At 41.6% G+C, this 12991-nt stretch overlaps 1 protein-coding gene across 9 annotated transcripts in view; it reads right to left on the reverse strand.

Moving 5' to 3' along the window:
- Positions 1 to 12991, reverse strand: part of Fhod3 (formin homology 2 domain containing 3) — a 400629-nt gene that overhangs the window by 155250 nt on the left and 232388 nt on the right. For all 9 annotated transcript variants that reach the window (XM_034518100.2, XM_034518098.2, XM_076912886.1 and 6 more), the window contains exon 6: positions 6886 to 6980. In XM_034518100.2, the coding sequence (XP_034373991.1) occupies positions 6886 to 6980 (95 nt within the window). The remainder of the gene's footprint in view (positions 1 to 6885; positions 6981 to 12991) is intronic.

Below are 12991 nucleotides of genomic sequence, written 5' to 3' on the forward strand. Positions count from 1 at the left end.
AATGATACTGAAATAGCCTTAAATACGGCATCCAATTAGAAGCCACTTGACTGACAACATGAGAAACATGAAGTTAACTTCCATGAATCACAGCCAGCTCGGCCATGCAAGAGATCAGTGTGCAGGCATTAAATACTACTTTAAATATTACAGTGACACAGAAAATGTTTAGAAGATGTACGTTTAGGGCTTACTATATAAGAAAAATTGTAAAGATAAATAGAAAGAATGGTTTCAAAGTGAATTACCATGATTAACTATGGTAGCATTTCTGAGTAGTATTTTTGCTTGATTTTACTTTATAAAATTTCTACAGTTTAATACAAAGGGAACATTTTGCTCTTATAATCACCAAAAAGCTTTAAATGTTAGTTTTTATAATAATATCAAGATGCTGAGGACATCCATAAGCTTGTAGTTTTTCTTTAATCTGTTGTCATTTACTTCATTATGAAAATTAACATCAGCCCAACTTCTATCAACGAAACATTTATTAATTCAAGTCATCTTAAAGTCAATAAAAAACCCAAACTCAAAATCTAGTACTGATTTGAGACAACAGGTCCAGTTCAAGGGCCTAACTGGTGCTCTGAGAATTTCTTTGGCAAGGCCACGTAGAATCCAATGATGGAACAGATTTCATGGAGTTAAATATGTTCACAATGTGTCTTTAAACATAAAATTTATAATCGGACATTTTCCTACTTAGCTGCAGAGAGTTATCATTCTTAAATTGGCAGCAAGAAAATCTCCAAACTGAAGGCTGGGGAGAGGGCTCGGCAGGCAAGATGTTTGCCACATAAGGATGAGAACTTTGGGCCTCAACCCTATGTAAAGGCCAAGTGGACATGGCAATCCATCTGTAATCCCAGCGTACAGGAGGCAGATGCCACATGTCTCCAAAGAAAGTTGGCTAGCTAGACTGGACCAGTTGATAAGTTCTGGGTTCAAGTGGGAGATTTCCTTAATAACACAAGGTAGAAATCAATAAAAAAAAAAAAAAAAAGACACCCCAAATCATCCTCTCACCTCCCACTCTGGCATGCCTACACATACATATGCAAACCCATGTGAACAAGAATACATACATATATATGCAAAAAGGAAAAAGGCACGTGATCATTAAACGTGTCACTGATATTGAGCCTGTCATGGAACTGGGGGAAGAGAAGAAAAAAAAGTGGCTTGAACTGCAGAGGGGAGAACAATTTCCTCTACAGAGGAGAAAAGATGCATTGGCCTAGCTGGGGACACAGGGGTGGAACCAACCACCTTAGCAAGTAGCAAAACATGCTCACATGTGATGGTTTCCATAAGCTCTTGAAAGCCAAATGTAGCCACCACCACAGCATGCAAGCCCTAGAAACTACAAACACAAAGACCAGTTGTAGGTGACTGTCTGGGAAACTGTTGTGTGCTCCTGGGCAGGTCAGAGGCAGAGCTGGGTCTGAGAGAGGTCTCCCACAGTGTAAAATCAGACATATCAGCAACTACCAAAAAGGGGAGGGGGCATAAGAACTCTAAAAGACAACATCCTGAAGCTTTGTGAACTCATCACTGATCCCTCACAAAATGTCCCAGGAGGTTTTTAGATGGATGCTTCAAGACAGAAGAGAACACTAGGCCCAGCAGTCTCAACAGAGCACATCTCAAAACTAGGATGTTGGGTAAACTTCTCAGGAAAAAAAAAAAAAAGCACTATTAACAAGTGATACTGGACACAGGGCCAGGAATAGTGCTATGAATTTTACGCATTTGTGTCTGCTCAGCTCACAGACTATCTCCATTTTAGAGATGAAAGATGATCCACGTGAAGGCTGTGTTGGACCCCAAAGCCCTAGCATGTGCTGGGAGGGAGATGCAGTATATCTTGATTTTAGAAAGGCCTTCTGAAGACATTGGGAACAATGGGTTAACGGTCAGTGAGGCAGCGCCCCACTCCCTCCACAGTGGCTCTAAAGCACTCCAGTCATCAGTGTTGTCACAGAGTCTGTGTTGGTTGGTCCACATTCTCTTTCCCCCTCAGCACTCTGGTCTATAATAAAGAGGCATAGCTTATTAAATTTATGTTATATAAAACTGGCACTAACCATTAAGATGATAAATGGCCAAGACAGAATTCACAATTATCTTGAGGCTGGAACTGTGGTCTGATCAACGATGAAAATTGCAATGGCTTGCATTTAGATACACAAACATCAGTCATGGACATGTAGAAAGAAGAGCTGGCAGGCATGGTGTATGAGAAAAGGCCAGGGAAGTTTAATGGTCTGCCAGGCCAAGTTCAGCCAGCACCCAGGGCTGCTGCTAAAAGGCCCACTAAAGCAGAGATGGAATTTGTGAAAGAAAATGTCATATCCCAGAAGGCTGCTATCTACCTCCTACCAGGGGCAAAAAGATGCTGGTGACCAGTAGAATGAGGGACTAGTTATTGGGTCCCTGTGACATCTAGAACAAAACATACACTATAGCTTTGACAGACTTATAGAACAGCCATTTCTACAGTTTTAATTTTAAAATGTGCATGTGTGTGCATAGTCACATGTGGATGACCACATGTGGAGTCAAGAGGACAAACCTCACCCCTCACCTCTCAGGAGCCAATGCATCTGTACTTTGATTTTTTTTTCCTTTATTTTACAAGAGGGTCTCTTATTGACCTAAAACTGACCAGGTAGTCTAGGGTGGCTGTCCAGCGAGCCTAAAGGATCTCCCTATCTCTGTCTCCCCACTGCTGGAGTTAAAGACACACTACCATACCTACCATGGTTTGTTGTTGTTGTTGTTTAACGTGGGTCCTGAAAAGCAACCTCAGGTCCTTGTGCATACCCATAAGTTCACTGATGATTATATGTGTATGTGTATGTGTATGTGTATGTGTATGTGTATGTGTATGTGTGTGTGTGTGTGTGTGTGTGTATGTGTATGTGTATGTGTATGTCTATGTGTATGTCTATGTCTATGTCTATGTCTATGTCTATGTCTATGTCTATGTGCATGAATACTTATATCCTCAGTCCCAGACAACTACCTTTAAGTGCTCAGAGCACCTCCATAGGGAATTCAGAGTGCCTGACAAACAGTATACCCAGTGTTTGGTAACGGTCTAGATGAAGATGCCTTCCCTGTAAGAATAGCTTCCCAGCAACTCCACGAGGAGTTGAGCCACATGGAAGGGACCACATCTTTCCTTTTCTAGAATTAGGAATGTGACTCATGATGTCATGGCCATCTTAAACATGGCTTAGCATTCGACACAGCTAGGGTTCTATAACTGTATACAACGGAGAACATTCTTCATATCTCAGCCTCCAGGTGGGTCCCTGGAGTGTTCACATATCTATCGGTGACACAATATTTGTAACCACAGGACCAAAGGGCTACTCACTCTCATCTCCTCGGCAACCAGCACTGTGTCCTGACACGGGGAGGGAGCACTGGGACCTGGGATCACTTGCTCAGTTCTACAAGTTCAATCCCAACTTCCCTGTTGCTGCCAGAGGCACTACCTCACTCCAAGCTGTGACTCACTTTTTATTCCTGCTTCAAGTTTTCTAGATCTAGAAATCTAGGCCTCAGTAGCTGTTCTTTCAGATGTCTCCACATTGCCCTCTTTCTCGTTTTTAACTGCAACCTTTTCTCAACCTCAACACTTCATAGTAACTGTCACCATCCCAGCCATCTCCCCTCCTCTGTCCCTGTGCTTCCCATGCCATGGAAGCTACCGTCCTAATGAGGTTTCATGGGAAGAGCATGAATACGAATGTGTGTGGTACATACTCTTTTCGTTCCTCCCTAAACTAGTAGTGGGGGTTATATAAGAGCACTGTGCACATCTTCACGCAGATGCAAAGGAAATCCACTGCTGTCTGATCAGCAGCCTGGCACACAGCTGGAAGAATGAGATGCAGTGGGGCTGGCAGAAATAGAGGGCAGGGTGAGCAAAGGTAGATGGGAATACAGAAAGGATGGTTTCCATGGCAACATCATGAACATCTCTGATGAAGAGATGAGAGTCTCCTCCAGGGCTAGAATGGAAAACAAAGAAGGTTTTCTATATGAAGGTGATAGAAGGCCAAACTGTAGAAACAGGATTATCCTATCTCAATCAATTGGAATACCAGGTGCATAAAGAGAAAAACTACATACCCTTAACAAGTCATTGTAGGGCACCTGCCTCTTACCTCTGACTGAGGAGTTTAGAGATGGGCTCATGTAAACAGAAAAGACTTTATTAAAAACATTTTGTGCTTTCTCTTTTAAAAGTCATTGTTTGGCTGCAAATACACCATTTTCTTCTCTGGAGTTTCAAGTAACTACAAGTGTGTGTTGCATAATGACCCTCTGGCAACAGCAAAGTCACACCGTGTTGCCTTTCATGGAAGGAAAGGCAAGCATTATGAAAACAGAACAACAGGATTCTTTTTTTAACTGGCACTTCCTTTATCAGTGTTGTGCCTGTATAAGGCAAAGCCAGCAGGCTGTCAAGGCAAACCTTTCAGGCTTAAAAGCCATGAATCTGTCAACAGACAAGACTAAAGCATAGCTTTGCTTGCCTTCTTTACCTGAGCTGGGAAAACCTAGGTGGTTGTATTGTTCAATCTGTGTGCAAAGGACAGAACTGAGGCTTCATTCTCCAAGCCTAAAGGTCCTGGTTTAGGCACCTATTCTTTCAGATCCGTCACTACCCAGATGAAAGAGAGAAGCAGGGTTTCAGCAAGTTTTGTAGAGAAAAGGGCATCTCAGGAGAACTGTGCTGAGAAAAAAAAAAACAAAAAACAAAAACCAAAAAGAACCCTTGCCAGTGGCTGCTGTTTTTTGCATTCAGCTGTTGACCTGGAACTGAGTATACCCAGTAGGGTGATTCAAGATCTCGTCTGACATCACACTGAATGAGTCACAAGCTTCAGGTATCATCAGTAGTTACCCCTGCCTCCACTGCCTGTCCTCACTTTTTTTTAAAAAGCAGGACCTTAGGCACCAAGGCACAAGCTCACTAGACTCTGTTTGCCCAGCCTCACAATGCCTGGCAGTCAGCAAGTGCTAAAGACTGGCTCTTGGGAAAAATGAACAGTGAAGAGAAAATGCACATGTTCTATGGAATCTAGTGCTAATAAAGTCAGTGGGTGGGGAAGAGACAACTGGTCAACCCAAGACAAAGCCTGAGGAAGGACCTTAGAGCAAGCAAGGACTCTGAGGCCCAGTAAGCTAGGGAAAACGTGGTTCCTATGTTGATTTCTGATTTTATGATTCTCCATGTTATTTTAAAATACAGTGAAGATTTCCCCTTGTTCCCCTGTTCAGTTCATTTTCCCTGCAAAGTGAGTCCAAAGAAAAAATCAACATGGCTGTGGTGACACACAGGCCAATGACTCTGCTACTTCCTGTTTGTCCCATCTCTTCTTTGTACTTTTCCCTTTGGGGTTTTAAGGCAGGATCTCACACTATAGACTAAGCTGGCCTTGAACCTGTGGTAATCCTCTGTCTCACACGCCCAGGCACTGGAATTTTAGATATGAGCCACCATGTCTTTTTATCCCCTCCCCCATTGTTTCTAGTTCTTTCTAACATTTCCTTTTCTCTAGGACTTTCCATTAGTGTTGCTATCCCAAAAGACCTGAAACTAGTTGTTTGTTTGTTTATTTGTTTGTTTTAGAAGAGAAGATATTACATATGTTGACCAACAGGGACACATGTAAGATCTTTATAGTACAAGCAAGAGAGAGTCAGTCCCTCCACTTTCAAGATGGCAACTGGTTGTTGCAGATACCAGAAGAGACATAGGTCATGTCCTGACATGAGATAAAAGCAGAGAACAAGCCTACTCTCTCAGGCCATTGCTAGACAGCAACAATCCACCATCAAGGAAGTCCTTATGACTTGAGATCCCCACACAAGGCCACATCTTCTCCACTGTGCTGTATGAGCCCCTAGCATTTAGGTTTAGGGGATACACTCAGACCATGGCACCCCCTTCTCTTCCCTGCCCTGATGTCACCACACCAGTCTTGTCAGGATCGCAAAAAGAGCCACCAAGATCCGGTTGTAACACGTATTAAAAGTCCCTTTTTAATTCAAAGAATCTCCCCCATCTCTCCAGATTTTAAGGTCATAGACATTAGTCAGAGAGTTATGAAGAGACCTACTTTCAGACAGACATGCTGGCCAGGGAGGCCTCCAAGCAAATGTAAGGAAGACAGAAAACACCAACACAGGAGACCAGATACAAATCTCCCTCTGGCCTAGCTAACTCAACCTCATAGACCCAGCATTCCACTCCATTTCCAAGGCCACTGGCCCAGCTTCAAGACAGAGTTGCTCCTGTTTTCCATGGAAAACAAAGCCAAAAGATATGGGAAAAAACATTGTCAGTTGCCCAAGGAAAAATAGTTTCTCTACTATGGAATGGGGGAAAATTTTCCTCATCACAACACTGGGAAAGGAAGTCTGAGCCCAGGAATGGCACTGGGCTCTCTTGCCTAGGATTTATGACCTATACCAGTGGCACCCTACTACCCGAGGTCACAAAATGTAAGGGGAACATAGGTACTTTATCTATAACATACTATTTTAATTAAATATTAGAAACCAAAAGTGTCAAAGGCATTTGATCACGACTTAAGAGAATAAAATTTTATAAGCTATCTGTGATTAAACTGAGCTTGAAAAAAAAAAATCTACAAAGGATGAGTCATCCTTTATACCAAGACAGGACTTGAACAAAGCTGAATAGGATTGCTCTTTGCAAAAACATTTCAAAGAGGATTTAAACAAAGAACCAATGATTTGCAAACTGAGTAAGGTAGTCCAAAAAAGAAAAAAAAATTACACACACACACACACACACACACAAACACACACACACACACAAAACCTTGGTCTTACCTTTGACCCAACAAGAGTGTAAAGCCACTGGATGGTCTCGCTGTGGTTGATGACTCCATTCATCCCATCCACATACAGCATAATCTGACCCAATGCTGCAGACAGGGAAAAGAAATGAGGAGATGTTATTGGTTTATGTGTAAGTGGTCATGAGGTCAACCGAGATTTTCATCACGTTAAGGGCACTGTCTATTGGTAAGGACATCAACTCTGAAGCTAAGTGTGAAGCTCTGAAATCTCACACTTCAGAACTAAAAGCACTGGAGGCTATTCTTGGCATCTGGAGGATCTAACCACAGCACTGACATCAGTCATTGCTGGCTTTGTGCATCTTGATGTATAAATGCATGATTCTCTATACTGTTGTGTATGCTGTCCAAGACAGGGCTAAGATGAACATGAGATGGCATCTGGAACCAAGAGGGCACATAAGAGTTCCCAAAACAACCAGGGTCCCAGGCTGCAGTCAGTAGGTCCTGTGTCTTGTCGAAACATCCAGAGTGAATACAATTTTAGTTTTTTAGAGAAAGGACAGCCCTGCATTTAAGTGTTGCTTTGAATTTTTTTTTAAATTTAAAAATTTTATGATGGAAAATATCAGACTTAAAAATAAATCTCCTGGCTAAGCATAGTGGCACAGACTTGTGATGCCAGCTACTCTGGAAGGCAGGGTAGGAAGTTCACAAGTTCAAGGCCAGCATGCCTAACTTAGTGAGATGGAGTCTCAAAATTTTAAAAATGCAAAGAGGGCTGGGACTGTAGCTCATTGACAGAGCACATACCTAATATGCACATACATGGCCCTGGGGAACCCCCAAATAACCTGTCACACTCCAAATCTTAAATTCTTAGTTTAAGGAAACTTGATCAGTCTTCTGTCACCACTCTCCAAGAAGGAAGTGCAATGCATTATTTTAAACAGCTTCATTAACATCAAAATAATTTTAACTGCAGACACTGCACAAAGAGGTGGTGACTATCCTAATTAATCAGGTTTCCTTAAATCATGCCTACCATACCTTCACATCTCAGTTGGAAAATTGGAAATTACAGAAGAGTAAATAAAACGATCGCTCATTCTTAGTTTAAGGATAACCATCTGAATAGACTGAGATTTTTTTTTTTTAGGAAATAATCTACATGAAATGGCACTGATTGAAACAAAAAACGCAACACAAAATAGGTTCCGTTCTGGGACCTAGGTAGACAAATGTATGTCTAACCTCATCATTCCTCAGCAAACAAAAGAGCAAACAGGCAAACAGATATTCTAAGGAAAACTGCATCTGAATACATAATGCTAAAAGAAGAGAAGTATCTTGGATACATAGTCAACACAATAAACATTATATAACATATTCTAGCTAGCAACCAAACACTAGAGACATTCTTATTAAAAGCAGAATTTTTTCATTTGTTGATGTGTGGGAATCCAGGTGCACACATGCTGTGGCATCAGGTTCTCCTTTTCCACTCTGTGGTTTCTAGGGATTGAACTTTGGTCATCAAACTTGGCAGCCGGTGTCTTCACCTGCTAAGCCATCTCAGTAGCCCCAGCAATATTCTCAAAATGATACTTGCACAATCACTCTACAATGCTGTAGAATTTTAGGTAATTTTAATATAAAACAAAGACCAAGGAGAGGTAGAACAGTTGTATAATAGTGTTACTTTGTATAATGTATAATATTGTTACTTTATATAATGTATAATATTGTTACTTTTCCATACTATATTACAAACTCATAACACTTAGAACAAAAGATAAAATTATAACAGCATAGAGACTGTTCTCCTTATAACAAAACAAATGAAATTAAACACTAGGGATGTAGCATTATCCCTTCAATCAGCAAGGGTGTTTTAAACATCACTCAGCAGTCAAATACTAAGCAGGTCAAAAAAGTGATTTCACATGTCACTGAGTCAAGGCATAGAGGTTTGGAAGAAACCCTGTAGTAAGGCTATTCTGTGCTGCAAATGTTTAAAAAATCGCTATCATTCATTTCAACCTTACTGGAACAGGCTCTGAGGACTGACTTGTTTGTTATTCATATGACAGGCAGCCATTGCTCTACTGGACACAAATAAACAGGCGCTGAGAACTGAAGGACTGCACCCCAAACTCCTACCCCTACCAAGTGGCAGAGGCCATCTCTGCAGTCCGGAGAGCTGGCCTTCCAGGTGCCTGCACTAAGAGACTTGGCCCTCTTTATATGTCTCTTCACGTGACTTGGAGAGCCTGTTTTAATAAAGGGCATCTACATTAAAAACAAAACCCGAAGTCCTGTTTCCACAAGTAAAACCTTTCACCTGCTGCAATCTGGCACACATAGCAAGCCAAACCCACAACCTACCCTGTAAAATGTTTCTGTGCAAAGAATTACAAGGCAAGCATAAAAGTTTAAGCCTGGCTTAATTCAACAAAATACCCCAATCAGTATTTAGAAAAGATGAGTTGTCTGTGAGTGGCCTGTGGCTCAGTGGGCGGGGCCTCATTTAGGTGTATGGCACTGCAGAGGGGAGGAAAAGGAGGGGCTAACACAGGAAGCATTAGGATTGAATGCACATTCTCTTCTCTTTCTATATTTTCCCACTGTGCACATCACATGTTACTTCTGCAATAGAAAAGCAAGCAATAAAGGTCAAAAACTAGGCAAATGAAATATATGATGGTTTTTGTGGTTTATGAACATGTTACTAGTCCATCACTTCCTCCCTCAGAGAGGCCAGTCCCCACTTCTGCAAAGCTCCGAGAATGAGAATTCAGTCTCCTGTCTTTCCCTTTCCTCCCCTTCTCTCAAGACAAACTGGCCAGCTACCCAGTGCTAGAGACTGGTGCCGCAGCCCTTTCCTGGTCCTCAGTCCCTCTTAGCCTGTCTGCTAAGTCAGCCTAGGGGCACAAGGATGTTAACTGGACCCGATGGCCTCCTGAGAAACCCACTCTGTAAGGTTTTCTCTCCCCTCACAAGACCCTAAACACTGGAATCATGGTTTCTACCCAAACTGCTCAGGGGCCACTGTTAACAATACAATAGATGTGAAAAGCTGGGTCACTGCTAAAAAGAGGGAAAAGTGAAGAAGTTGATTCTGTCGGCTTCTCAGATTGGAGGTGGAGATTTGTGATTAATGCCTTGGCCTAACGCTGGGATAATCTAAACCCTGCCCTTCTAAATAGATCTTTGCATCCCAGCTCCGATGTAGGAGCTATCTTCCTGCACAACACACTCTAAACACAAGGTGGCGCTAAAGAGACTCGACTGAATAGACCCTGCAAAAGGAATCAACAGCAAAGACCCACCAAGCCGCAAGTGGGCCCGAGAATAAAATCACCCAAGTAAAATGTAGGTGTCATGGTAACACACCTGTGTCTGGGTCACAGGAAGCCATAAAATGTGTTGATCTGTGTTTTCAAATACACAACAGGCTGAAGAGGGTGGTGGTGGCACCCTAGTCCCAAAAAAAGATCCTTTAGGAACCTTCCTTGTTCAGTCACAGATAAAACCTATTGACTTTTCTGTGTTTCGGTGTATCTAAAAAGTGAGACGGTGGCAATGAGATGCCCACTTTGCAGGAGCACTGGTAAGCACCCAGTTAGAATGGTCCCCCTCAGTGTTCCCACATCAATCACACCCTGAGTTCAAGTGCATGATGACCCTCAGCTCTCAAAGGCTGGAAGCCCTTACTACTCACCTCTCTCAGATGCAAGGCAGGGGGTCTTAAGGGGCCATTCCTACCCAGCCCAGAGTCTCCAAGACTTTCTCTTAACACAACTGCTGCTTTACTTTTTATATTTAGCTATATATGATCCATCTTGAGATAAATTTATACAAAATTTAAAGTTCTATTTTGTCATTTAATTGTACACTTGACTTAAGACCATTTGTTAAGAGACTTTATTTATTTCAATGCTTTTTTGCAAATTAGAAAAATCCACAGCCTGCGTTTGTGTGGGTCAATGTCTGTCCTTTGATCTAACTATTTGTCAATATCATATTATCTCAATCATAGCTTCCTGCTAAGACTATATTTGTGTATTCCGAGTCCTCTTACGTCATTTTTCTCCCACAGTATTATTTTGGCTATTTCTGTTCCTTTTCAAATAAGTTTGTACAAAGTTTGGAAGCACTTTGTCCACATCACTTTCAATGGCTAAACTGTTCGTAACACAAACCTGAGGACTAGGTTTAGACAAGGGGTTCTCAACCTTCCTCACACTGTGAACCTTCAGTACAGTTCCTCATGTTGTGGTGACCCACAACCATAAAATTATTCTCTTACTATTTCATAACTGTAGTTTTGCTACTGTTATGAACCATCATAATGTAAATATCTAATCCACAGATGGTCTTAGGTGACCCCTGTGAAAGGGTCATTTGACTCTACCATGGGGTTCTGACCCACAGGTTAGAACCAGAGGTTTAGATGCCCCCTGCCCTGCCACCATGATCTCACAGAAGTGCCTCGAAATCTACTTGCAATTCCAGCCCAGTGAAGAGCAAACTGGCTAGCCAGACTCGACATACAGGTGAGCTCTGGGTTTGATTGAACACACCTGCCTGGATGAAATGAAGAGTAAGCTAGGATGATCCTTGTCATCAACCTCTAGCAAAGGCACGGGCACACACATGCACACACAGAGACAGACAGACAGACACACACATATAGACACATAGACAAACACACACACACAAAAGGGAAAAATCTGGAATGTTACAATTTATGGATAAATTTTGAGAAACCACCTTTAGCATGTAAACTTCTAATTCATAAATCTATTAGGTTAATTAAGGTGGATTTCCTCTGATTGCATTCATCTGTGCTTAGTTTTCAGCTATAGATCTGGCATGTGTTTTAAGGTTTTTGTTTCCTAAATTTACAAGTAGTTCCTGTCCTTTGGAGCTATTGTGGATAGCTTCTTTGTTTTTCATTTTTCCATTCCCCAGTGCTTATTAGTAATAGGATCAATGGCTTTCCTGTTTTTTCTGTTCTCGAATCCTATACTATGTTAAGTGTATTAGTTGTAGGAAGCTTTGGCTTTTGCTTTGTTTCTGTAGGTTTACTAGCATTGGCTATACAGGCAATAATGTTATTTGTGAAATGAAAAAGAAAAACCAATTTTGTTTCCTCCTTACAAACCTGTAACTGAGCCGTTCTTCCTATGGTAGCTACAATGTTGCCTTGATAGTCAACAGGAAAGGAAAATGTCAAACTCATGCCCTGCCTGTATCCAGTATCAAGAGGGAAGTACAGTTAGCTCATTACCATTAGTTATAATGCTGGAAGCAGATTTTTGTGACTTTCTGGAAAGAATCCTATGAGGTTTTGTGATCATGAACTGATGACGTGTGCCAGGTGCCTTTTCACATTAACTGACATGAATCTCATTGACATGAACGTGTCTTTTCCACAGAGAGCTGCTATGACGGTCTATGCTGCCTGAAGCCCAGGCATCAAATGAGCCTTGTATCCCATTTGGCCATGGTGCATTATTCGCGTTATTTATTGCTGGATTTGATTTGCTAACATCTTATTAAGGAGTTTCACATCTTTGCCCGGGACACAGATTGGTCTGTACCATCTGTCTGTCTGCTTTTCACATCATGGGGACTCTGGCTTCATGACACGAGCTGGGAAGTGTTTCTCTGCCTTTTTTTCTGGATGAGATTTTATAACATCGGTTTTGTTTTGTCTTGAAATGTTAGGTAGACCTTGCCAGGAAGCCATTTGGGCCTAGAGATTCCTTTTTCTGGAGTTGACTGCAGTTATTTTCTTTAGAAGTTATCAGCAGCAGTAGTTCAGCTACACCAGCAAACCTCCATCTAGGGCTTCGGGGTTTGTGGTCAGTAAGGGAAGGGTCTACTTTCCTAAGCTGTTCATTTTTAAACTTAGAGTTATTAGTGACTTGACTCTGCTGGTCACCTGGAAACTGCAGGTCTTGTCTTTGTTTCCTAGTGCTGGCAACAGCTGTCTTCTCTCACATCCACATTATTCTTGATAGTTTTGATTTTTTTTTTTTTAAATAACCAGATTTTTTTTGTCCCTTGATTTTTCTTATTTTTCAATTTCTATACTTTTTAATTACTATTTCCTTCTTCTACCTTCT

The sequence above is a fragment of the Arvicanthis niloticus genome, chromosome 14 (genome assembly GCF_011762505.2).
Source record: "Arvicanthis niloticus isolate mArvNil1 chromosome 14, mArvNil1.pat.X, whole genome shotgun sequence".
Lineage (NCBI taxonomy): Eukaryota > Metazoa > Chordata > Mammalia > Rodentia > Muridae > Arvicanthis > Arvicanthis niloticus.